We start from the raw sequence: 26,496 nt of genomic DNA, 5'->3' as shown, positions 1-26,496 counted from the left end.
GGCCCCCAAGGAAATGTCCCAACACGCAGATTCTCTGTGGTGAATCCCATGGTTCCAAAGTTCTGATCATCCACAGCCCCCGGACCTTGGAAAACTGTCCCCAGCTGTGTCAGATGGGCTGGCCATAGGACAGACAGCACTAGGGACATCAAGCCTCCTCTAGGTGCACCTCCTAGAGCCCTGAGAGTCCCACACGTGGGTAACTCGAAGATGCCATCATTTAAGCATCACTTCTTCCTCCCCCAAGAGACATCTATGAGCCTCCAGCTACGGTCCCTGCCCAAATCCCACCCAACTCAAGGGGACGGCCAGAGCTGTAGGGAAAAGGAAGCTCCTGTGCACCACCTCCTCCATACTGAAGATAACACAACCATCCAGGTGTGTCCTACTGTATGCATGGCACCAGGCACCCCCCGTATAATCACCCCTTTTGGCATCTGAAGCCACCTAAGAAATCATTAGTCAGCTCTTAGAGCTCTTAGGGACTGAGGCCTCCGTCCCTACTTGAAGTCAAGTCATATCATGAACAGACCTTCTTCGTCCTCTCACTCCAGCATCTGGGAAATTCAGAGCAGATGCGTAACTGCTCGGGTGACAGAAGTATCACTGTGGGTTGGAGGTGTCAGCCCAGCACCAGCACCCTAACCAAGAGTTCAGCAAGGGCCCATCCAGATCAGGAAGTGGTCTCCCCTGCCTGGAGGCTTCCTCTTGAAGACAAGCGGTAGAGGAGAGGGTCACCTGGACCACGGGATGCTTGGTTCAGAGAAGTGAGAACCAGCACAGAGATGACAGGTGTAGGTTCTCACTTACGACTCGTCCTACTTCCCTTCAATTTCACCGAACACCCTGGCTCTTCTGACAAGCCTCACAGACAGACAGGAACTTGGGGAATGCGGTCAGGAGCCAGGGCTGGGCAGAATTTTCTCAGACACAGATTCTTCTTTTTTTTTTTTGCCTGCGCTGGGTCTTCATTGCTGCACGCGGGCTTTCTCTAGTTGTGGTGATCGGGGGCTACTCTTGCTGTGGAGCACGGGCTTTAGGTGTACTGGCTTCAGTAGTTGTGGCTCGCAGACTCTAGAGCCCAGGCTCAGTAGTTGTGGCACAGGGGCTTAGCTGCTCCACGGCATGTGGGGTCTTCCCGGCCCAGGGCCAGAAGCCATGTCCCTTGCACTGGCAGGCAGATTCTTTAATTTTTTTTTTTTTTTTTTTTTTTGCGGTACGCGGGCCTCTCACTGTTGTGGCCTCTCCCGTTGCGGAGCACAGGCTCCGGACGCGCAGGCTCAGCGGCCATGGCTCACGGGACCAGCCGCTCCGCGGCATTTGGGATCTTTCCAGACCGGGGCACGAACCCGCGCCCCCCGCATCAGCAGGTGGACCCTCAACCACTGCGCCACCAGGGAAGCCCTGGCAGGCAGATTCTTAACCACTACGCCACCAGGGAAGCCCTCAGATTCTACTTCTTGACCGCCTGTCCCACCAGCACTCATCAGCTGCACCCCCGGCCCTTAGATCTCACCTGGTATGTGGTAGCTACTGAGGACTCTGCTAAGTTGCCACTAGGTGATAATATTTCACACTTTCCATCCAAATATCTAAACCCTGAGTTTCCAAGCCAACTTCTTATGTATCTAGCACTAGATGAAAATGTTATGAAGGTCTTTAGAATCTTAGAAATGTAAGTCCACAAGCCAGACAGGCCAATGGCTGAAAAGATATTTTGGGTCAGAGGAAAATCAGGCACCCCCCTGCCAGGTAGGGGCACCTAGGGACAGCCATTAAAGGAGGGACTGTCCCGGCTCAAACTCCTGCCTGACGAGAGGCAACAGGTTCACCACAGCAGACCATCAAAAGACACACCTCCATGCTCTCAGGTGGTAGAACTTCAGGCAATCCTTATTTTCTTCTTTGTATTTTGCTGTATTTTCCAAATCTGTCACAATAAAAATTACTTTCCTTTTTAATTAGTTTTAAAAAAATAGGTTGAGTGTGCAATCTATAAAAATTTTAAATCGCTATGTTGTACACCTGAAACTAATATAATATTGTAAATCAACTGTACTTCAATAAAAAATAGGTTGTGTGTTGCTGGTGACACACTATGCTAGTCTGCCTTTTATTTTTTTTTAATTTTTATTAGTCTGCCTTGTAAAGGCAACTGATTAATATGTAAAAGGACGTATAGAAACGATCATCTCCTTTGACTGATTAACTCAGCTCGTAGATATTATCCTAAAATGCAGGAAAATGTCCACATGAAAGGAATATTTATAGAGGAATTATCTATGAGAGCTCAAAACTGGAAACCATGGGGCTTCCCTGGTGGTGCAGTGGTTAAGAATCCTCCTGCCAATGCAGGGGACATGGGTTTGAGCCCTGGACCGGGAAGATCCCACATGCCATGGCACGACTAAGCCTGTGCGCCACAACTACTGAGCCTGCGCTCTGGAGCGCGCAAGCCACAACTACTGAAGCCCGCGCGCCTAGAGCCCGTGCTCTGCAACAAGAGAAGCCACTGCAGTGAGAAGCCCATGCACAGCAATGAAGACCCAACACAGCCAAAAATAAATAATTAATTTTTTTTTAAAAAAACTGGAAACCATGAAAATGTCCAATAATGGGAGAATTAAGAGGAGAAGTATGGCTGAGGAGTGGGGCAGCCAGTAGAGGTCCACGCCCAGGCCCAGGCCCAGCCCCGACTGGACGGCCTCGTCCCTCCTCTGTGGCAAAGAGCCTGGGGCCAGGAGCACTTTGTTGAGATGTACAGCAGACCCCCAAGTGCTTCCAGAGGACAGCTCTGGCCTTGACAGTTTTCCTGTGAAGAGGTGATATAGGCCAAACTCTCATTTTCCTAAGGAAATAGCAGCTTTGGCCCTCATGTGCCCAGCACTGAAAGCAAAAGTTCTCATCTCAGTAAAGGCCTCAGAAAACCTCTGAACACAGGAGTCCACACAGACCGCCCTCCGGCTCCTGTCAGACAACTGCATGTAAGTCTCCAGGAAACACTGGCAAGCATCTCCAAGGACTGGGGCCTCGCTCAGGCTGGACCTCCAGAAACAGTAGAATAAGATTTCATTCTTCAGCTCCCCACAGAAATGCCTTCACACCAATGTGATTTAACATCATGCCTTTGGCTCTACTGGGGTTGATTTAAGAACCAATATACAAAAAAGGTCTCTATGTTCCATGAAACTAACACTGATGGCATCATCCACCACACTGCTCTCCTAAAATGGAAGAGCCCTGGGTGTTCAGTGCTTACACAGAGAGGCAAAGCGTCTCTTTCCAATGAACTGGTACACTGCCCTTTACTAGGAAATAACAGATGTGAATTCTAATTTCTTGTTTTGTTTTGGCTGCCGGGAAGCTCAAAACTAGGGTCAGTGCTGACTTACAAAAACAAACCTTTTCTTTTTTTTTCCTTTTCTTTTTTTTAATACTCATTTATTTAGCCGCATCGGGTCTTAGCTGCGGCGCACAGGCTCTAGAGCGCGTAGGTTTGGTTGCCCCATGGCATGTGGGATCTTAGTTCCCCGACCAGGGATCAAACCTGCGTTCCCTGCATTGGAAGGCGGATTCTTAACCACTGGACCACCGGGGAAGTCCCAAGACAAACCTCTTCTAACACTATTTTCTCAATTAGCTCACCCCACCACCATCACCCTGACAAAGCTCTGGGTCGTCTAACTTTAATTTAAAACTCTGTTTTACATGAGCCTTTTAACGTGTCTCCTCAAACGTTTTTTGGAAAGAGACAGGAAAATACAAATAAATATTTATTCATGAAAAAATCCCTACACTTTCTCCAGGGAAGGAACATAAAGGCTATGAGGCTATATAAGAAAAAACATCTTTGATAAAATGCCAAGTGGGGAAATATAAAAGCAAACTAAATTGTAGGTCCACTGTGATTACCACTATCAAAATAATACAGGCATGAGGATAAAAAAAAAATAGGTTTTTGAAAATATAAGTAGTTGTGTTTAGGTGAAAGGGTTAAAACTTAAGACGGGCATTTCCTCAAACCTCCAAAGTTGTTTATCTTCTCAAAAGGAAACAGAGGCCCATGTTGGTGAAACAAGTAGCCAAGCCAGAAACTAGAAAAGCAGAGTTGCCCTGGCCTGTCCAATGTCATCCCCAGTCTGCCACACCAGGAGGGAGAGAACAGGTTAGGGCCCTCATCTGGCTCCTTAGGGACTGGAACCCAGGGGATGATGGTCTACCTTTCATAGGGTCTCGAGGAAGATGCTTGGTGCCCTGAAATCACAGTTGTTTGAGGTTCTGGCCATCCCCTGGCAGTCAGTGGACACGCTCTGCGCACTCCCTCACAGGAACAACAAATCGCACACGTGGTGGGTGGGGAGGAAGGAGATGAGCCACAACCCCGGACCTCCAAATACCTAGGACTTGATTGGCAAACTAGTGACCCCTCAGCCTTCCAGTGTCAGATCAAATGCCACTCCCTCCCGGAAGTTTTCCTCATCCACCCTCTGAAACCAGCCCACACCTGACCAATGCACATTCATGAACAGTCTGAACTTCTTCAAAACCCTCAGCACACCCGAAATCACAGCATCCATCCAGCCTACGGGACTGCAGGCCCCAGGCCCAGCACAGGTGTAGTTGTTGCCCCATCGATGTGAGCTGAGTGGCCTGCAGATAGCATAGTTCAGCCCTGCTGAGCGCCGTGGTTTGGCCAACTGGACTAGAGGCTTCCTCCTGCCTCTACCGGAGGCTCCCCAGGGCCACCAGAATGGCGGGTGGCTTCCTCTACTGCCCCCATCTCGTCTCTAATGACAACAGCCCACATCAGGCAGAGGAGTATCAGTGGTCCGACGAGGGGCAGAGGCAGGGTCTGCCGCTCAACTTCTTGCCCAGCCCTGGATAGCACGCAGGACTTCGGAACAGGCTGACTCATCACCTTGCAGGTGGAGTGAGCTCATTCCCTTCCAGGGCATCCCTGGAACTGGAAACCCAGAGCAGAGATGGTTCCTATGGCAACAGGCCAGCACCTCCTCCATGGCTGCCTTCTTTGGAGCACCATTCGCCTGTGCCCACGGGTCACTTAACCCACTCTCCCCCAGCTTATATTCTCAAAACCCAGAATGAGGAGGGTCCTTGAAGGCCCAGCACCCCCCCTCCCTCCACGCCCCTCCCATCTCATTTCTTTGTGGGTTAGCTGAATACCTCAACTACAAGGTTTTGTACATTTTGTTTTGTCTTTTTGTTTTCTGGCTGCACCGCACGGCTTGCAGGATCTTAGCTCCCTGACCAGGGACTGAACCCAGGCCCTTGGCAATGAAAGCGCAGAGTCCTAATCACTGGACCACCGGGGAATTCCCCCACTGCCGTTTCAATCTCTCAGGTCTACCTAAACACATTTAAGACCAGGAAACTCCCAACCTAACAGTTCATTCCTTCTTTGGAAAGCCTGACTATTAGAAATTCTGAGCTAGACTCCATTTCCACTCAACCTCCCCCAAGGCCTGCTTCTCTGAGCCCTTGGGGCCCCTGAACATAGCAAGTCCAGCACAGCCACTCTTCCAGCCTGGAGCTTCTCTCAACCAGGTTCCTTCAAATATTTCTCTGCCGTAGTTCCCACCCTTCCCCAGACTCCACAGGGGATTATGTTGGTCTCTAATCCTCTCAGTGTGCAGTGTGCAGTTCAGACAGGCCCAGAGCCTGCTACTGCCCCACAGTCCAACTCCCCCTGTACTCACTGTCACCCACCCTCGGGCCTCTTCCTCTCCGCCCCTCCCCTCACCTCCTTCACACTCATCCCCGGCCCCTCCCTTCCCAGAACTTGACACTCACTGTCTCAAGCCTTTGGTCACACACGGCCTGGCCCGCCTGGCCCACTCTTTGCCACCACCCCCTTGCCTGACTCACTCTTACATACTCTAGATTTAAATGTTAGCTCACATTATCACCTCCTCCAGGAGGTCTTACACCAGTCTCCTCCAAGGTGGCCTGGGGCCTTCCTTGGGCTCCCTTCACTATATGGGCTGTGACATCTTTGAACATGACAGGGAAATGCTAGTTCATGGGTCTCTCCCCCACTGGCCTCTTCAGAGGCAGACATCCTGCATCATCTGGCCCTAACCTGAGAAGAGTGAGTGCTTAATATTTCTTCAATCTGGGTGGCAAGCGCCTGGGTATTGGTTTTACTATTCTGTACTTTTTAAACATTTGAATGTTTAAAAGAGATCCACAATAAATGTGAACTGAGTGGATGAACTATCGTTGGCTGCAGTGCCTTTAGCCCCAGCGTACGTGTTTGAGCATCTCATGGATCTGCTGAATTCATCCTTCAGAAACTTTCCTCCCACCCTGGGGCTGGAGCCCAATGCCACCTGGTCCAGTTATCAAGTGCAGTCAGGTCAAACCTTCAAATAAGCACCTGCAGCGTACCTGGCACAGCGGCGTCACAAGGGCACCATTTCGTCTCCATTTGTCCCTTCCCACTTGAGAAGGTCTTAGCAGTTCATCCTAGCGTGCTAATCTCACTGTAAAGTATCCCAGATGGCTACATACGACAGGTTCCGCTGCTAATCGTTGAAGCCGGGTAATGGGTATATGGGGATTCATTACACTACTCTCTACTCCTGTGCTTGAATTTTCCATAAGAAGGGTTTTTTTAAATTCATTCATTCATGCAACTAACATTCCTTAAGTGCCTACCACATGCTAGGCATCGCGGATAAAGAGAAATAAGAAACAACCCCTGCCCCCCACTTGTATGAACTGATAACTTTATTAAATTCTAAATTACTTGCTATCTTATCCCTCCCTGGGAGTTAAACACCTAATGTCACTTATGACAGGAAGACAGGGGAGACCTCCCCAAAGGAACAAATAGCTAATGAGGGGCTTCTAGGCCCCGTGTCTCCTGGGTTTTTCTTCCCAGGCTTGCCGACTCCATCTGCACTTGAAGTTTCCCCATACACAGCGCTCCCCCCATTCAGTACGTGGCTGCAGGAGCCCCAGGGTGGGCCTCAGGGCTGCTGCCCATCTTACACCCCCATAGGAGCCCATGCCAAGATCCCTGCAACTTGGGCTTCCCTGACGGCGCAATGGTTGAGAGTCCGCCTGCCGATGCAGCGGACGCGGGTTCGTGCCCCGGTCCAGGAAGATCCCACATGCCGCGGAGCGGCTGGGCCCGTGAGCCATGGCCGCTGAGCCTGCGCGTCCGGAGCCTGTGCTCCGCAACGGGAGAGGCCACGACAGTGAGAGGCCCGCGTACCGCAAAAAAAAAAAAAAAAAAAAAAAAAGATCCCTGCAACTTAAAGGCAACTTCCTCTCAAAGGGCAGGATGCAAATGCCCTACATTCTATCATTGCAACTTTTCCTAGAGCCCACTCAGTATCCGGTGCTAGGCCAGCTTTGGGGATAGAAATAAAAGCCATAAGGAGGTCCCTGACCTCCAAGGAATCATGCGTGGTCTTACTGACTGGAAATCCTTGGATTCAAATCCTAGTTCTGCCACTGGCTAGCCGTAGGGCCTTGGGTGAATAACTAAACCTCTCTGGGCCTCAGTTTTCCAATCTGTAAAATGGGGATACTAATGCCCACCTCACAGGGTTGTTGTGAGGAATATATGGGTCAGTATACGGAAAGTCCTTGTCCCAGTGCTTACATGTAAAAAGTTAAGGACAGTGCCAGGCACACAGCATTAGAAGAGTCAGTGCATACAGCTCTTACAGTATTATTATTATTTATTATTATTATTCACCAGGCTCCCATAGCCCCTATTAACAGGTCCCGATGACAATGGGCACTGAAACTCTCTGAAAAGAAGGAATCACAGAACAAGGCCAGACACAAAGGACAGGCTCTGACTGGCTTCTGGCTGCCCTTGCATCATGTATGCTCTTGAATGAGCTTTTCCGAGCAATGCCCCAGCCACAGCTTAGTGAGTAAGAGGTGCCCACAAGCCTGTAAATGCTTTCCATCTGCCCTCTTCTCTCAGAGGAGGCCAGCAAGGCGCCTTCATCAGGGAGATACCCCAGCCCACCTGGATCCAGGATGCTAGAGCCGGGCTGGGAAGTGTTTTGCTGTTGTTTGGGGCGGATTCTGTTCAGCGGCCACTTTCTGCACACACTGGGCTATAGCAGATGTGGGCACTTTGGCCCACAGACCTGGGCATTAACCTCAATCTGCCGTATACTAGCCTCAGCGCATTCTCTGAGTTGGCCGGGTTTTGATTCCCTCACCTGCAAACAGGGCTGATGCCTCCTACCTTGTTGTGGGGAGGAAATATGATCGAGGATGAGAAACAGCCAGTACAGGAGCTGCAACAAAGACGGGGAAACACAAGCGCGGCTATTTCAGAGGGTGGTTGCCTGGAGCACCTCTACGGACACAGGAGCAGCCCAACCCTGACACAGCCAAGAAGATGCCCCGCTCTGGGGCAGCCAGTGAAGGCAACCAGCACCCTGCGCTCCACAGGAAGGCAAAGACAGCCGCCCCCACCCCCCCAGCGGTGAGGCCTGGCCAAGCCTCACCTCCCAAGGCCATCCTCAAGGGTGGCCAGTGTCTGGGGTGCCACTGTGGGGCAGGAGGGAAAGAGAACAGACAAGGAGAAGAAAGGAGGAGGGCAAAGGAGTATGGAGGGGACATAAAAAGCCCCCATCTGGCCCTGAGCCCCCCCAGCCACCTGCACTGCTTGACACAGTGCTGGGACCTGCAGCGTCGGGACCAGAGAGACGGCCACTTCCTGGTTCCTCAGGAATGCGCAGGAATGTGTGTGTCAGGAGAGAGGTATTTGGGGCCCAGGGAGGGTGGAGACCCAGCTCCTTCTCTGGCGAGGGGCTTCCCTTCTCCAGTCAGGGCTGACTTGCCGTCAGGCAGCTTGTCCTGGCAGAGAGGCGACAGCCAGGGCGCTGGGTAGGAGTGCAGGCTCTGGCCCAGCAGCCCTGGGTTCACAGGCCAGAGCCCGGGAGTTGGTGGCTTGGGGCAAATTATTTAATCGCGATAATGCTCAAGCGCTTCTGTAAAGTGAAGATGAAAATGTATGAGGACCTAGATTTTATGGGGTGGTCATGATGATTCATGATTCATTGATATAATACGTGTAACGGGCTTAGCACAGGGCTGGGCATGCAGTACTAAGTGTTAATATCAGGACCAGGACCACTAGTGCCACCAGCACCACCAGCACCTGTCCCTCTGACTCCTTTCTTGCTCCCCTCCTTAACGGCAAAATCAGAAGCCAATGCCAGGAACATCTGAGTGTAAGGGCAGCCATGCACAGGGCCCCCCGTCTGTCCATCACCCCCTCCAGCCTGGCAGAGCACAGCTGCCAAGCATGTGTGAAATTCACCTGAACTTGACCACCCACACACCAGCCAGAACTCCAGCAGCTCCATCTGCCTTCAGAGCAGAGGCTCACCCCGCCTATCTGTCAGCAGGTGTTCTGGAGCCCACCGGCAAGGATGACTTCAGAAGATGATTTATATGTTCCCAGAATAAATTCTTTACTAAAACCAGCCCCACAAGGAATGAACTCCTGGCAGTGTGTCCTTGGACAAGTCAGATCACCACTATGGACCTCAGTCTCTTCATCTAATGGGGGGAAGGTCAGGTAACAGTATAGGTCCCTTCTGGTCAGGCATTCCATGAATTGATTTCTTCAAACTGCTACAAAGGAAAGGATAGAGCCAGGTTCTGGGAGTAAACAAAGTGAAAAACAAGGCCGCCCATTGACACCAGTCCCTTGGGCAGATACCCTTGCTCCAGCAGGAGTTTCTCCTACCCCCTGAACCCACAGGCAGGCCGCCTCTCTCACACCAGGCAGTGGGTCAGCCAAGCCTACACAAAGGACTGATTATGAACCATCCACCTTGCAGTGGGCAGAGATGCTCTCCCCATCCCTCCAGAGCCACCCCCAGTATCCCCACCCCCAGACCACACCTGGAGCATCCAGGCTACAAGGCAAAGCTAAGGGGCCCATCGCCAACCCAAACAGGGCTCCCCACTCTCCCCTCCCCAGGCACCTGGCTTTCCACTCGGCCACACCCCAAGCAGGCATTTCCAGAGTAAGAGAGTCCATGCAGGGCCCAAGACACAGAGCCTTGTGGGTCCATAAGGGAAGCTCATTCACCTGGCCCCGCCCATGCCCTCCCTAGAGGGTGGGGACAAATTACCGAAAGCTGAGAACATATAAGACTCCCAAAGATAAGAGACTGTGTATTAGCAGGTTATCTTCAGGGCCAGACTGCGAAGCCCAGGGATCAACCTCAAGGTCACCTCAAGAAGTGCTAGACTCTGCTGAGTAATCCCCCCAGAGAGGACGAGCACACAGAATAGTGGCACCGACCCAGACCCCGGAGATCATCTCCATGTGATAATCCAAGCAAGACATTCACAGCAGAGCACCACCGGCATCCTATAACCCAGCCCCCTCATTCTGTAGGTAACGATCGGGTGTGACTTACCAGCATCATCCGGTAGCCACAGGAAGCCCTAAGAGGAGACCTCAGGTCTCCCAAGGCCTCGGTACATCACGTACAACCGTGCTCCCTGTTCCGAGGAAAGAGGGCAGGGTCCTCCCAAGCAGCTCTCTGGCCTAACGGTGCAAAAAAAGGGACAGTCTCTCCATACCTATTCCTCTCCTAGATGTCACCCACCAAGGTCCCCACTGAGAGGGAGCACAAGGCAGGTGGACCAAGGTCTTGCTGAACTCCATATCCTGGTGAGCTGGAGAGCCCAGGGTTCTGTCTGCTTCCACACCCCCAGGAGGTCGAGCCCAAAGACAGCAGGCTGCTGATGTCCAATAATTGAGAGAACCCTTGGCTCTGGGCCTGGAAGGAGAAGGAAAACTGAGGCCCAGATTTTACTTCCTTTGAGGCCCACAAACCCACACAACAGGACCGGAAACTCCCTAAGAATTTCTGAAGTACAGGCCTCGGCCAGATGCGATAGGGCAGGGAGTGGAGGGATGTGTCAGCAAGGCCAGCTCCTCGGGAGGGGAATCCAAAGGGGGCCGCTGGCCAAAAGAGGAAGAAAGGCAGCTGGACCACCTAACAGGGAGCCGGAGCCCTGCGCTGGTTCCCGCCTCCCCGCAATAGGACACCCGGGGAGGGGGTGCCAAGCAGCAGTGTGGCAGTCTCAGACCCCATCCCGAGCAAAAGGCCGCTTCCCCAGCTCGGGCCTCCTCTTGACCCCAGGGCACACTTCTGAGTCCTGGGAGCCAGCCCTGCTCTGCGCCCTGCTTCAGCCCCATCACTGGAGTGACCCTTGGTGACGTGGGAGGTCATCACACCCAGCACCTCGGCATCTGCAGACGTCTCCTGCTGGACTGTGGCGACCGCACCCCCTTGAAATGTACCCACTGTCACCGTCCATCCAATATTTGGTGAGTACCTACTATGTGCCGGCAGGAGGCTCCTGAAGAGTCACCCTTTCTTGGGGTGCAGAAGCACATCTCCCTCCCCAAGCCTGGGCCTCCCAGAGAAAGACATGGTTTTTAGTTTGGGGGAAGGGAGAGGAGACGCTAGGTAGAAATTATCAGCAAAGTCACAGTCTGGTTCAAGACCTCTACAGTAGATTGCAAAAACAGCCCCAATTCTTCACCCTTGCCTACATCTACCCCCTCTGCCAGTAACTTTAGAGTGTCACCTCACTTGTTAAAAATGCAAATTCTCAGGCCCCACCCCAGACCCACTGAATGACCAACACTGAGGATGGGGCCCTGCGACCTCCAGGTGATTCCGATGCACATTCAAGTTTGAGAACCACTGCTCTACTCCACAAACCACCCCTATCCTTCCAGGCTTCAAGGCTCTGGGATGAGGTGCCATGAGTGTCTGGATCCCAGCGGCACAGCCTTCAGGAGCCCCAAGTAATGGACCCCTTACTAGGAGGCCCCAGGAGACCCCACAAACCCACCTTCACTCACCCAAGGAGTCCCAAGTCAGTCACAGATGAATGACATCCCCTGAGAACCCTCCAAATGTCCTCAGAGCCAAGAGTTTCACAACAGGGCCCTACGCAAGTGCGGTGAGGGCTGCCAACACGGCTGTCCTTTCCAGCTCTCTCCAGCCCATCCTCTACCTAGGCGCTAAGTGAGCAATGCAAGGGCTGAGTGGCTGAGAGCCACGGGATTAGGAAGAAAGGGCCGGAGCCAGGAAACCAAGCGGGGACAGGGAGACATAACTGGAATCCCACTGGCTGCCCCTGGGATCCAGGCAAGACGTGCTCAGCCACGGCTTCCCACCTCCCGCCTCCTCCAAAACTCTATGTGCAGAGAACAACTAACTTCCAAATGTTGCAAGAAGCCACTGTGAGACATACGACACACATTCATCTAGAAGCATTCCCAAATTCACAGTCGCTTTCTGTCATTGCATATTTGCTTCATCAAGGAACAATAAAAGCAGAAGGGCTCTCTCCTGGGAGGAGAAAAGAATGGCAATGTGGTGGGAGTCCCTAAGAACCTGACTCTTGAGTCCTAGGAAGAGGGCAGCAGACAAGGGTACAAGTGCCCCAGGGGACGAGAACCAGGTGTCAAAAGCACATGTGGGAGGAAAGAAAATAAGAAACAGACTGACTGCTCCTGCCCTCCCTCACCGAATACCAGTGAGTCTTTGAACTCCGATGGGGCCGGGAGCTTCAGGTGAACACAAAGAGCCACCCGCAGAGGCAAGAAGCCCAGCTTCCGGTCCCACCTGCCACCTGTAAGCGGCTGTGTGACCCGCGCAAATCCCCCAAGTCCTCCAGCCCCTCCGGGCGTCAGCCGTCTCATCCACGCCAGAGGGGTCGGAGCTCCTGCCATGTGGAGTGCGGGACAAATAAGAGCAGAAGGGGAGGTGTGCATGGCGACACGTTGTGTGTGACACCATCTGTCACACAGACAACTACACAGGCGAGAAGTGTACAAACAGATGTTTAGGAATGAAAACACCAAACTGGATAGCGGTCAATTCCACTGAGGGACAGGAATGGGACTGGGGAGAAAAGCACCGTGACCTCAAATCTGGAATGTTCATCGTCTTTGTGAACTGGCCTCAGAGCAGAAGATGTAGAAATCACGGCTGTAACCACCTGAGCCTTTGCAGTCCTTTCTAAATTTCCTTACCCCCAGCCAAATCATCTCACAGGTGTGGTGAGGATGAAACGAATTAATATCTGTGAGACACTCAGAAACGTGCCTGGCCCATAGCACAGCACCAGCTAGCCTCATCCTTGGGGGAGGGGGTAGATGGTCTGCTGTATATAATTCCAGACATACTCCCTGGGCCACAAGGTGGGCCTAAGCTGGCTTTGTCCTGAACCAGAAGCTTCCATGGAAAGGGACTGGGGGCAGGTCCCCTGGCCAGGCACCCCTGGGCCCCAATGTGGCCTCACTGCCTGCACCAAGCAGCCCATTAAGGGGGTTCCAGACAGGCCCAGAGAAGTGAAACCCCAATGTGGAATTCCTTAATTTTTTAAAAAGCTGATTATATACAGTGAAACTTAATTTACCACTGCATAACTTAGCAAAAAATATATATATATATAGGTAGCTTTCTTTGGGGCTAGAGTTTGGGGCGTCCTCAGGACTTCATGCATGCAAAGATACCTCCAAACAGCCCCGGCCAGCACAGCATCCAGGAGGAAGGGCAGGAAACCAGGGGTCTGGCCCCCACTTCCCTCACCTCCTCCATCTCCCAGCTCCCGGGGCCAAGTCTGGAAAAGCACTTTGGGTTCCTGGAAAGAAAGGCCTTTCCAAAGTATCGGGAACTCTCCTGGAAAGTGTCATTATATATTATCTGGAGGATGTGTGTGGTGTTTGAAAGGGGGCCACTCCCCTGCCAAAGCCAAGGCAGGGGCCAAAAACAACAGCGGGGCTTCTCAGAGCCAGACACACACACACACACACACACACACACACACACACGTGTGCCTGCATTCACGCTGCCACGCACATCCTCGCTCACTCACTCACAGTACTAGAGGTCAAAACAGACACGGGACCTCAAAGCCACTGGCCCTGTCCCCACCAGACCCTCCCACTGGGGGAGGAGGTAGTGATCCCATTTCCTGGTCTTGGGACTTAGAAGAATTAAAAGCCCCACTCCTCTCCCCATCCTCAAACCACAGGCTGTGACATGTGCACATTTCCACGTGGGACATGAGGAGAAAGAGTCTGACAGTAACAAGTCCCTTCCCACCCACGTGCAGGACCTGCCACCCCTCTTCCAAGATGGAAAGCCAAGTTCCATTAGGAGACCTGCCTGAAGGGGGCCACCCACCTCACCGCTCCCTCCCCTCGTGTCATTTCACCTACAGATGATTTGAAAATAGAGCTCAGCACTGCTCCGTCGGTTATAATCAGCTTTGCCGATGGCTTTTAAAAAATAAAATTTCAGGGCTTCCCTGGTGGCGCAGGGGTTGAGAGTCCGCCTGCCGATGCAGGGGACGTGGGTTCGTGCCCCGGTCCGGGAAGATCCCACATGCCGCGGAGCGGCTGGGCCCGTGAGCCATGGCCGCTGAGCCTACGCGTCCGGAGCCTGTGCTCCGCAACGGGAGAGGCCACAACAGTGAGAGGCCCGCGTACCGCAAAAAAAATTAAAAAATTAAAAAATTAAATTTCAGGCCCATAAAAAACGCTCCCCTGTAAGCCCTGGCCTCCAATCACAGGCCTGCGACCACCTCCACAGCACCAACCACCAGGGAACAGTAAACACAAAGTAGAGGAGGCTCCCTTCCCTTCCCCACCCCCATCACTTTTCTGCCCTCAGCTGAACCATTCAGGGCCTTTGATTTAGACCCTTAGCTGCAAGGTTCAGAGAGAAGAGGGGGCAGGAAGGGCACTGTCCTCCCCCCAGGGCTGTCCTCTGGCCTGGCCCGAGGCGCTGAAAGCCAAAACTGCTTACCCCAGCCTAAGCCCCCAGACTTTCCCTCATCAGCTTTCTGAAGAGCCTCAAAGCTCAAACCAGAACCTCCACCTTTGTGTTTCACAAGCACAGGCTTCTCAAACCAAAATAAACACTGAGCCTCAGCTACCTGGTTCAAAGGGTGCTAGGTTCCCCTGGCGACCAAACAAAGGGGCCGGCAGGAGCAGGTCAACCTGAAGGAACCCAAGCAGCAGAGGAGGGGACGTGGTTGAATTTCATAGCGGGGGAGCCAGTCCCCAAAGCTGGGAGCAGCTCCAGGAGAGGCCACCGGGGACCTGAGTCCATTCCTGACAGCTACTCCTACTGAAAAGTGGGGAGAAATACAACTAGAATCCTCCACTACCTTTCCAACCGAGAAAAGGAATTTCGGAAAGGCCCACACCCACCCCTTTAGCCTCACAGACCCTCAAAGACCTGGATTCAGAACCAACTCTACCCCATTCAGGTTGCGAGAGGTACAAGCATCCCCCTTTCTGAGCCTCACTTGCTCTGTCTATAAAATGGGGATGAATGGAGAGAAAATGGAGAGAAAAACCATATGTGAAAGCGTAAATGTTAAAAATCACGAACCATCTGATGAGTACTTGGTTATATTCCATCTTGACTTGTCCCTTATTTCATTTATATCAGCCATGTATCAATTAAAACGTAACCTCCAAAATAACAAAGGGTGAGTCTGTACTTATGGTTAAGGGTAGAGTTCCAAGGTCAGCCTGCCTGGGTTCATTCATAACCTGGCTTATTACCTGGTCAATCTTGGGCAAGTTACTTAACCTCTCTGAGCCTCAATCTCCTTATCTGTAGTAACAAGGGAAATAAAAGTACCTTTCTCACAGGGGTTTTTGACAGATTGAGATAATCCAAACCATGCAACCTTCAATCCATGTGAACTATCCGTCTTTTTACTTATTTGGGGAACCAAGACTTTCTTAATAAATGCTACTGGCTGGTTGTTGGATATAAAACAGACAACTCTCCTTTCCAACCTTCCTTCTCTCATCTTCTCTTCCCTTCCCTGAAGGTGGATAGTGTTTACATCACCTCCCACATCCTGGGCATGTGAAATGCTTTAAACCAAAATGAAAGGTTTGTTTTAAGCACCGAGGGTACCAGCACCTTCATTCCCAGCCCCTCTCACTGTGAGCCTTCTGGTGTGAGCCTGTTATTTTATATCTCTAAGCTCAGGATCTTCATCTATCAAGTGTGATCATCCCACATGCCTTACAAGGCTGTTGTGAATGTTAAATGAGACCGCAGAGAACACATCCACCACAGAGGCCATGTGCAAGAGGTGTTTCTCTACATCCCCCGCCCTGACACTGTGGGTGACAAACCTGGAGAGGACCCCACAACCTCTCAGTGAAGAGTGGATCCCAGCCCAGAAGTTGCCCGCTGTATCCAAGGACCAAGCAGGCGGTTTCCAGGGTAACCGCATCCTCTGCAACTACTCCCGCTTTCTATCCTCAGCTGCCTTTTATTCTCCTCCCGCCTCTGTAGTGGGCTAAGTCACCTGTTCCCATTATTGCTAGGCAACCTCTGAGAATGGGCAGCTGCCTCCTGGGGTAGGACCCTGGCCCTGCCCTCCCCTCTTCATGCCTCAGGCCCTGGGGAAAGCTGCCCCACTTGGACCCCCCCGTTAACCCTGGGGATGGCACAAGGTGAGAAGCAATCCCAGGCCAACAAGGCAGGTGCCATGGGACTCGGCCTTGGAGAAATGAGGAAGGTCACCCGTCCTCCCCCCAGCCCAGCCTTCTGTTCGCCTGTTCTTATCAGTGATCTGTTCTTAAGCAGTTTCCAAGAAAAAGGCCACATGATGCTTTTTATGAAAGCCACCCTTCTTGATTATTTTACTCTTCTCTTCTCCCACTCACTCACCATGAGCTTGTATCCCTGACCTTAGCGTGGGCTCCCAAGTGAGAGGAGGAGGGGTAAGGATGGAGAGAGCTTACCTCTAGGAGGTGGGATGACAGGCAACTGTCATTCTCTTCTTATATTAGCATTTTCTGAGGGTTTTTAAAAATTGAGATATAATTCTTATACCATCAAAGTCACCCATTTAAAGCCTACGGTTCAGCAGGTTTTAGTATATTCACGAGGCTGTGCAACCACCACTGCTATCTAATTCCAGAACGTTTTCATCACTGGGTTTTGTTTTGTATATGTTTGGCTTTGGTTAAATTGTTCCTGGATTCGCAAGCATTTGCTTTATAAGCAGGAGAGCACAGTTTGAGCAGGCAAACCGGGAACCACACTGCCCGGCTACGGACCCCTGCTCCACCTCTCGCTCGCTGTAGGACCTTGGAAAAGTCATGCGTCTGCTCCAAGGCGGTTCCGTCATCTGTAAAACAGGGTAACAGTATCCCCCTCGCAGGATTAGATGTGTTAATGCATGTAGACTCCTTAGCACAGGCCCGGATACTTAGCACATGCTCCAAAAGGGTGAGCCACTGTGATCATTATGAGAAAAAGAATTTCTTCAACTTAAAAAAAAAAAGAAAAAAATCCAGTCCTGTTCCTGGCTCTGCTCTCAGACTGCCGGGACGGCCACTTTCTGCTCATTTGTCTGGGAGGGGCTGGAGCTGAACGAAGGCCTTGCACCATTTGGGGCGGCTGAACAGGGCTCGAGGCGGGGGCAGGTGGGGGTCGTGAGTGCTGCCTGCGCGGCTTTGAGGCCAAAGTGTCACTACCCAGGACTCACTGCCCTGCACGGCAAGATCCTGCAGGTAATCCCCAGCCAGGACGTGATGGGGGGTGAAGGAAGAACTGGAAAAACAATCAGGAGAGTGCCTGACCAGCCCTCTCCACGCCGTTACCCTCCACCCGCTGAGGTGGGAGGATTCTCGGGCGATGCTCGGCCTGAGAACCAGCGAGCAATCTTGGCCATGTGTTAAGAGGAAGGTGGGCTCCCATCGTGGCTCTGAGGGTCTCCTGTCCCCGCCACTCCCCAGGTGCCTGGCGTCAGCCACTTTGGGCAATTAGAACTTAGCAGGACCCTGCCTTGGCCGATGGAGACAGCACCCGGGGCTGAATCCCGAGTCCCAGCAGGGTGACCCCGTCTGACCAGGACTAAGGAACCAAGCTACGGGGGCTCCTCTGCCTGCCGCCTCTTAGCCGAGACTCCTCTGGGGAGCTCCAGACTGGACTGGGCTTCCAGCACCCCAGGTGAGTAACTCAGCCCAGCTCCTGCGGCCCTTCCTGCAGCGATGTGGGCCCACTGACCACACTCCGAGGGGATAAAAGCAAGGCCCTGGGAAGGCTCCCTGACACCACGGCCCTGGGCCGCATGCACACCAGGTCCCAGGAGAACCTTGGGCGGGTCGCACATGGGGGCAGCTCAGGTGGCGTTGGTCCCAACTAACACCACACCTGCGCAGAGGTGTGGGGCTCCAGAGCCCAACCTGTGAGCCGTACAAACAGCCTGGCCTCTCGGGAAGGGCACAGAGAATGGGGGGAGGAGGAGGACAAGGACGGAAAACAACGGCAGGGTGTTCCCGGCCTGCAGGAGGCCCCACAGGACGACTCACTGCTGCCTGGGCTCCTTCCAGCCGTCTCCCTCTCCCCTAGCACACACACACACATACACACACACACGCACACGCACACACACACGCACACAACCTAACTGCCAGGGAAAGGGGAGGCTTCCCAGCAAGACCTTTCCTGTCACCTCAGGCAGCAGTGGCGGCTCCTGCTCTACAGTGGCCAATGCCACGCCCCCGGCCGTGACTGGCGTGGCCTGGTGGGATTTTCTGTCTTTCTGGTTCCCTCTGCACCTAAACTGTCATTTCCACAACCCCACATGGGTGGAGCATCTGATACCTAACAGGGGTTCGATCAGCGCTCACTGATTGACTCCACAGGAGAAATGGTCCATGTTCTCACACTGTGAAGGGGCTAGAAGGTAAGGAGCAGAGACATGGCTCTTCCCTAGGGACACACAGTAGCAGGTCTGTGGCTGGGTCCTGTCTCAGGCCGCCCTACCCTGGCAGGGCAGGAGGCACCAGGTCTCATGTGACAAGTCCTCCAGCCAGGTTTGTGGTTTGTGGCCACTGGCCAGGCGCCCAGCCCCAGGCCTTCCTCAAGAAGCTGGAAAAAGGAGGCCCAAATCCCAACCACAAATCCCAAACGACAGGACACCCATTTGGTTTGACCTCCTCACACGGAAGGTCCCAGAGGTGAGGGCCTCTCCCAGCCCCGTCCCACTGAGCACAGCCTTGGCAGCCTTCCTCAAGAAGTCAGACTTCAGGAAATGAGTTTCCTCCTTTTCCCTTTGAAAAGGCTGGATCCTACAAGCCCATCTCGAGTGACCAGCAGGCCCTCAACGTCTCATCATTCCTCAGAACTGGAAAGTCTGGTTTCCCCTGTGCTCCGGGCACTCTCACATCTATCTGTCCAGGGCAGGGAAGGTGGCAGCCTCCACCCACAGCCCTGATGCTCTAGGCCTCGTCCATCTCTCCTATCTCTCTTTCGGGCTCTGTCAATCACTTCACCAACCAGTGGGGCACCTGTGCTCAGCGCACCCATGTGGGACAGGTTTCAGAGAGGAAGCAGCTGTAACCGGTCCTGGAGCAAAGCAGGGCTGGGTAAGCAGCTGGGGGTGTGGGCCGGACCCAAAGAACGGCCTCAGCTAATTATCAGAGGGGGCTGAAGACATTCTAGAATTGTCTCTTTTAGAGGAAATCCATTCTCTGAGGTCATTTTACCTGTATTACAAGCAGCTGACAAAGTTCTTAAGCACTTCAGCATTCATCTCTTCATCCTGGATACCCAGGGAAGTAGGGAAAGGGTAGGCAAGGGATTCTATACCATTCTATAGGTAAAGGTACTGAGCAACCAGAGAGGTCAGGTGACACTGAATGAGCCAGAGCTGACTTCGGGGTCAAAGGTCAAGGACAACACAACTCCCACACCCTTCTGGTCAACCTGGTCTCCTTCTGAAATGGGTTTATATACTACATCTTATCTCAGAGCATCATGGGTAAAGGCCATAGCAAATCTGGTTCCTCAAAACAGTTAACGTTTATTGAGCACTCACTATATGCTAGGTGCTATGCTAAATTCCCTACATACATTACTTGGTTTAAACCTCTATGCAGCTATTTCAAGTGGGAACAACTACTATCCCCATTTCCCCCTTGGCATCAAGAGGCGCAGAGCAGGTAAGTGATTCACCCAGGATCACACCACTAGTCAGTGGAGGGGCCAAGACTTGAACCCAGTGTGCCCAAGAGCATGTCCACCTGCGCAGGTTGGAGCCGGGGTCCAGCCCCAGCATTTCATCCCAATCTCCACCCCCCTGGCCCAGAGTTGGGAGCCATGCATGATGCCATTTATCCAATTGTTCGCATCATTTCTGGACCATGTACAACAGGCCTGACTCTCTGCCAGGCAGAGCACAGGACAGGCTGGGTCCCTGCTCCCATGGACACTGGCACGGGAGTGAAGCAGGAAGGAGTGGAGAACACTGGGGCTATGAGGATGGAGACGATGGCCAATTCTCTCCTCTTATCTCCATCAGGCATCACTCTGGCTTTAGAAGTCCTAACCTCCTGCCTTCAGGGTAAGCAGACGTCCCACTCCTCCCCAGGTAAACCCACCCACTTTGCAGTCCTCCATCTTGATCGGTGGCCTTGGTAGCTCCTGGGATGATGGTCTCACAGTCCAGAAGCAAGTGTAAACAAAGTGGCCTCTCTTCCTGCCACATCCCCTGACGACCTGGCTTGACGTGGGTACAGAATCAGCATCTGGGCCTATTTACAACCACCTTCTTTCACCTGCCAGGGCCACCTCTCTGTTTGAACTTCCATCAGCTCAACAAATATTATTTAAGGTCCTACATGTTAAAAAAAAAAAAAAAACAGGGGTTGGCACCTGTGGAAATACACATTAAACCAGAGCCTCTAGGATTTAAGAGGGAAGAGAGAGAATAAAACTGAACAGCAGGGGGACTTCCCTGGTGACGCAGTGGTTAAGAATCCGCCTGCCAACGCAGGGGACCACGGGTTCGAGCCCTGGTCTGGGAAGATCCCACATGCCACAGAGCAACTAAGCCCGTGCGCCACAACTACTGAGCCTGCACTCTAGAGCCCGCGAGCCACAACTACTGAAGCCCACGCGCCTAGAGCCTGTGCTCCGCAACAAGAGGAGCCACTGCAATGAGAAGCCCGCGCACAGTGACAGAGTAGCCCCTGCTCGCCGCAACTAGAGGAAGCCCGCGCACAGCAACAAAGACCCAACACAGCCAAAAATAAAAGTTAATTAATTAATTTTAAAAAATTGAACAGGAAGCTGCCATTTTACATATTCTCTGCTGTCAGCCCAGCAGGGGGGTATTAGCTCCTTTTTATAAATAAGAAATTAGAGGCTGAGAGAGGTTAAGTTAACTTGCCCAGGGCCACAAGCCTAAAAGTGTAAAGCCAGGATGCCACTCAAAATCTATGCCCTCTCCAGCCCACCTGACCCCGGGCACGCATGCGAGTGCGCACACAAGGACGTGGGTGAGATCCACATGAGGGAATAAAGTGGGGACTATGGTCATCCCCCCAAAATGGGCATTCAAACCTGGGGTCCCTAGAAAAGGTGACTTTGGCGCTCAGCCTCCAAGATCAGAAAGACTGTGAACGCCAGTAAACTTCTCCAATCCACTGCACTTTGTGTCTGGAGGCAGGGAGTCCAGCATGATGAACTCTGCACTGAAACATTCTTTGAAGGGACAAGCCGTGGCCAACCTGAGGCAGGTTCTTGAGTCATGCCTGCTGCCTGCACGAACTTCTACCTACATCTGCATCAGCCTTACCGTTTCCCCATGAAGTCATTTAATCTGATGCCTGTTAAGAGCCCCGAGGGGTAGGCAGGGCAGGCGCACGGCCAGAGGAGGAAATAGAATGGAAGGGCCACAAGGACAGGGACCTCATCTGTCTAGTTCACTGCTCTACCCTCAGCACCTGGAACTGGGCCTGGCCCAGAGTAGGTGCTCCAAAAGTATGTGCTGAAGTTTCTAATAACAGCTCAGAGAAGTGAAAATGACTTGCCCGAAGTCTCACACATAGCACGGATTGTACCAGGGCTAAAAACAGGGCCTTCAGCCTCCCACCCAGTGGCCTGTGTATCCCACGGCACTGTGTCTTCCTCCTCCCCGCCCTCACCCCCAGACTCACTCTCCGGCCTGCATCTGGAATGGTCGGCCTCTGTCCACTCGTTAACTCCGGTCCCACTCAACCCTCACCTCCCATGGTCAGCAGGGAGGGTGTCAAAAGCACCAAGTTACTTTAAGTCTGATCCTCCACTCGTTGTACCACTTTATATCCCCACCAGCCCTCTGAGAACTAGGGGAAATGTGCAGAAACTGAGAGGTAATAATTAATGGCAGGAAAAAAACAAACCCACCAAAGCAGGTGTTGGCTCCTCTCGGTCAGAGATCTTTGCAGGGTTGGATGCCAGACCCAGCTTTCCGGCCTCTCTCACCAACAAGGAACAAGTGAGGGGAAGCTGCCTGCCCAGAACACGGCGGCATCCCAGCCCCACCATGCACCCGTCAGGACGCTGGGCTGGTTACTTCCCCCTCTGCCCCTTATTTCTTCATCCTCACGTGTGCCCAGCTCACAGAGCTGTTGGCAGTAACAACTGAAACAATATATATGATTAGAAGAGTGCCTGGCACACATCAGCCAATACCAGCTCTTGGAACTGTTGAGTCTGTCCCTAGATAACCAACTTTCCCAGGTGACCCTGTTCCCACCTGGCTGCCCAAAAGCCTGGTGCACACCCACTACCACCCAGGTCAGGGTTTTTGAGTGTGAGTGCGTGTGTGTGTGTGTGTGTGTGGAGAGAAAGAGACTTATATAATTTTTCTCCCCAACTACGTTTAATATATTCATTCATTCATTTGATAATAATGAGTACTGTGTGCAGGTCCAGGGCCCGGTGCTTGGTCCCACAGTCCTTAAAAGGACCTAATTCCTAACTCTTGGGCAGTCCTGTCACTCCTGCCCCACCAGGCACACAGTAGGTATTAGGCAAACAGGAATTTTTCCTCTTCTACTGCGCATGGAAGATCCCAAGATATCCACCACATCCTAATCCCTAATTCCACCCCTCACGTCCAATTTAAAATCTATTCTCAAGAAAGCTGCACCTTGGGGGGAAAAAAAAAGAGCCCCACCCTTTCCCGCATAGGAATCTCCAAATCACTCCCTTCTCGATTTCACCAACAGCCCAACTGACCCAGGAGATAAACCGGGTGAGGGAGGACTCACCTCTCCCCCAGCTCTCCCAGAGGGGCCGACAGGAAGAGGGGGAGGGGTGTTTAAGCAACTGCCACATGGCAAAGAAGTCAGCTCGAAGCCCGGGAACCCTCGGATGCGGCCACAGAGGGCTGAGTCCAGGAGAAGCCAAGACCCTGGAGCTCAGGTCGCCCGGCTTCGGGAAGCCCTTTGTGCGCGTGTTTTAAATTACCTCTTCTTGTCTGATGAAGTGAGTAAAAGGGCGCCGTTTCAGGGCTTAGGATTCCTGAGTGAGCTAATACAGGATGCCTCTGGCTGAAAAAAAACTTCAGTCGGCTCCCTAAACTCCCCCCCCTTTTAAGTTTAAAAAAGGGAATGAATGTTACCATTTTTGGACATGAGCTTTCTCCCTCAAGCCCAGCCCTAACCGCACTATCCACAGGGACGCGCCATCCTGTCCCCCCCCATTCCCTGATCAGCAGAGGGGTGGAGGTGGGGGGTTGGGGGGTAAGGAGGGACCGGATGGGAGCGGGGGAGGGGGGGGGGTGTTCAGGGTACGTGGCCGCCTGGGGCAAGAGCTCACCGCGCAGGCAGGAAACAGGGACAGGGCTGGGGCGCCCTCTCCCCCACAACAAGAGTGGGTTGTGAACTCTTCCTGCCACCGGCCACTGTGCCCGGGTCCCATCGCCAGCTCCGAGCCCAGCGCCGGTGGCGGAGCGCGCCCTCGCACGCGGCGCCTAGGACGCGCCTCGCTGGCTAAGCATGGAGCCCCAGTGACTGACCCCAAATATCCCCGGAGACAATGCCTTGCCCTACAGCCCCTCGACTCAGATCAAGTTGCCCAAATTCGCGATCTCCCGGGAATGAGCGGGGGTCGGAGAGGCAGGACGCAGACGCAAGTCCATCTCCGCTCGCAGCTACCAACCACTGAGTTAAGCAATAAAACGGTTTGCCGTCCTGACCCCGCCCCCCCCCAGGGCCCGCTGGGGAGCTCGCGTTTGCCCCCGGGTTCTCTCGGCCCCAACCCCATTCTGGCAGGTCCACCTCCAGGCAGACCCAGAGGAGGCTGCCAATCCCGCCGGCGCCCGCTTCCCCCTCGGCCTGCGGGCAGGGGCTGGGAGGACCCGTGCGGCATGTCCCCTCCAGGTACCAAGGCGACCCAGGAAGCGCGCTGCCACCGCACGCCATACGGAAAGGCGGTCAAGGGGCGGGGAAGGGAAGGGAAAATCGATCCGGAGCTAACAGCCACCGAGCCGGGGACTCAGCCCCAGCCTCCCGAGCACCGCCCCTGCGCCTTGCCCTCCCGGGGCTGGTGCGATTGTATAGCCGGGTGGCCTGGATAGCCCGCCCCAACGCGACCTGCCCGCCCGCGGCCCCACCTCCCCGCGCTTGGCCTCGGCGTTCGCGGGCTCTGGGACCCGGGCGCTCCCCCTTCCGCCCCGCGCCTGTAACCCAACACCCCTCCTCGCTGCGGCCGCGCATCCCCCGCCCCCGCTCGTGCGCGCCTGGAACCGGTTCGCAGCCGGGAGCCCAGAGCCCTACGGGCGGAGTGGCCCGGGGCTGGGGGCTGCGGTGGGCTGGGGAGGTTGCTGACCTTTCTCTGCTGCTTCTCCCAGGCTGGGTCCAGGAGCAGGTCTCGATCCCAGTCCTCCTCGGGCTGCATGTAGTCATTGGTTTGCTGGGAATCATAATGGTCCATGATGGTGAGCGCGTGCTAGGGGCTGGATTTCTTCCTCCACCTTCTCTCCCGGCGGCGGCTGCTGCGGCTTGCTGCCCCGGCGTGGGGAGGGAGTCGGGGATGGGCTGAGCTGGGCTGGGCTGGCGGGGCCGGGCTAGCTCCCCTGCGCCCGGTTCCGCCGCGGCGCTGCTCGCGAAGGCGGCTGCTAGAGGCGGCGGCGGCGGCGGCGGCGGCGGGTCGAGCTCGCTGACTGCCTGCCTCAGGCGGCCGCTCAGACCTAATCTCCACGCACACTGAGCTAGGCGGACACACTGGCGCTGCGGGAGCAGAGGCGGGCGGGGGCGAGGGGAAGGGGCAGAGCCCTCCCGAGGTTCTCCATTGGCCAGGCCGAGTTGCCCAAACTTCCCCCCATCGCCTCTCATTGGGAATTCCTGGCATCCGTCAGCCGGGCCGCGGCGCATATAGGTGGACTGGGCGGCCCCCTCCGGGCGCGCACGCCCCCGCCCACTCCCCGGGTTCCCACTCCCCCGCGGCTCATGTGACACCAGCTTAAGCTGAACGGGACCGAAGCCGGGGGACGCCTCCCCGAGCTCGGGGACCGAGCGGGCGCGCGCTCGGGAGCCCCAGGAGCCGCCGGGGGATTGGACACTCTCCCCGCCGACACGAAGGCCCCGAACTCCGGCGCGCCGGCGTCCTGTGATCCCGCGCGCGCTCCAAACCCCAGAGTGCCAGGAGCTGGAGGACAGATGCTAGGAAACCCGAAAAGCATTCCATTTTCTCTTTCCCAGGGTCCGGAGAGGTCGGCACCCAAGGAAGGGGGGCGGGAAGTGCCGGAATGGAAAGGAATTTCCTGGGAATTTCCTGATTCTGCCGCCCCGCCCCGCCCTGCGCGACCCCGCAGACCCCTGCCCTCCCGGAGCCAGGTTTCTTGCCAGCCAACTGCGCTCAGAGGCCACACAGCTTTCCCGCCTCGCCGCGGGGTCCTTTGCCGCCCGCCCTGGGGCTCAGGGGCTATGTCGCTCAGCTTTCCGGGATCCCCTGCGAGTCCCCGCGGGCTGGCAGAGCTCGAGCTACCCTCATATACACTTCGGCAGCATCCCGATAATTCCGAGTGACCTACCTACTCCACGTCCCTCCAACACACACCCCTGACTGATGGAGAAACTGAGGTTCAAAGAGCTGAGCTTAAAAAGGGTTTATCAGGTTCTCTGGACTCCACAGGCCAACCCTGTAATATTATGCCTGACAAACAAAGCCATATTGTTATTGGAGAAGGAGGGAGGGCAAGATTGACGAAACACCTTTAACTTCTTGGTGCCTGCCTGGGCTTCCTTCCTCAGGCCTAGTAAGAGGGAGGTCTACCCAGTGGGCTCCAGCAGTGACAGACACCAAGAAGAGGCAGGCCTCACACCCTGGTGGGGTCCTCTGAGGGGTAGCAAGAAGGCCTCTGATAGCTTGTGCACAGAGTAGTGCTTCATCTATATTTGTTCCCCTGAGGGATGACTGGGTCTTCTGCAGAAACGCAAGTGTGTCAGTCCAGAGGTGAGTGAAGAAGTTAGAAAGGGCCGTGAATTAGGATACCTGAAAGGCCACAGATGGAAAAGGTGAAGAAACTGCCTGTGACTCCCAGGAGAGCCAGCTGATGCTGTTGTAAGCAGATACGGGTAGTGCAGATGTGGGTGGTGCTGTCGCTCCCTGCATCATTAGTCAATCTCGCACG

General features: G+C 54.0%; 1 protein-coding gene across 3 annotated transcripts in view; it reads right to left on the bottom strand.

Moving 5' to 3' along the window:
- The window catches only part of ACTN1 (actinin alpha 1), a 95,456-nt gene extending 70,469 nt beyond the window's left edge, over window positions 1–24,987 (bottom strand). For all 3 annotated transcript variants that reach the window (XM_082647859.1, XM_082647857.1, XM_082647858.1), the window contains exon 1: window positions 24,693–24,987. In XM_082647859.1, coding sequence (XP_082503985.1) covers window positions 24,693–24,797 — 105 coding nt within the window. In that variant the 5' untranslated portion in view covers window positions 24,798–24,987. The remainder of the gene's footprint in view (window positions 1–24,692) is intronic.
- Between the last annotated feature and the right edge of the window lie 1,509 nt (window positions 24,988–26,496).

This window comes from Grampus griseus (assembly GCF_964374135.1).
Source record: "Grampus griseus genome assembly, chromosome: 2".
In the NCBI taxonomy this organism is placed as follows: domain Eukaryota; kingdom Metazoa; phylum Chordata; class Mammalia; order Artiodactyla; family Delphinidae; genus Grampus; species Grampus griseus.
The sequence above is the reverse complement of the archived record's forward strand: the minus strand, read 5'-3'. Positions and strand labels throughout refer to the sequence as shown.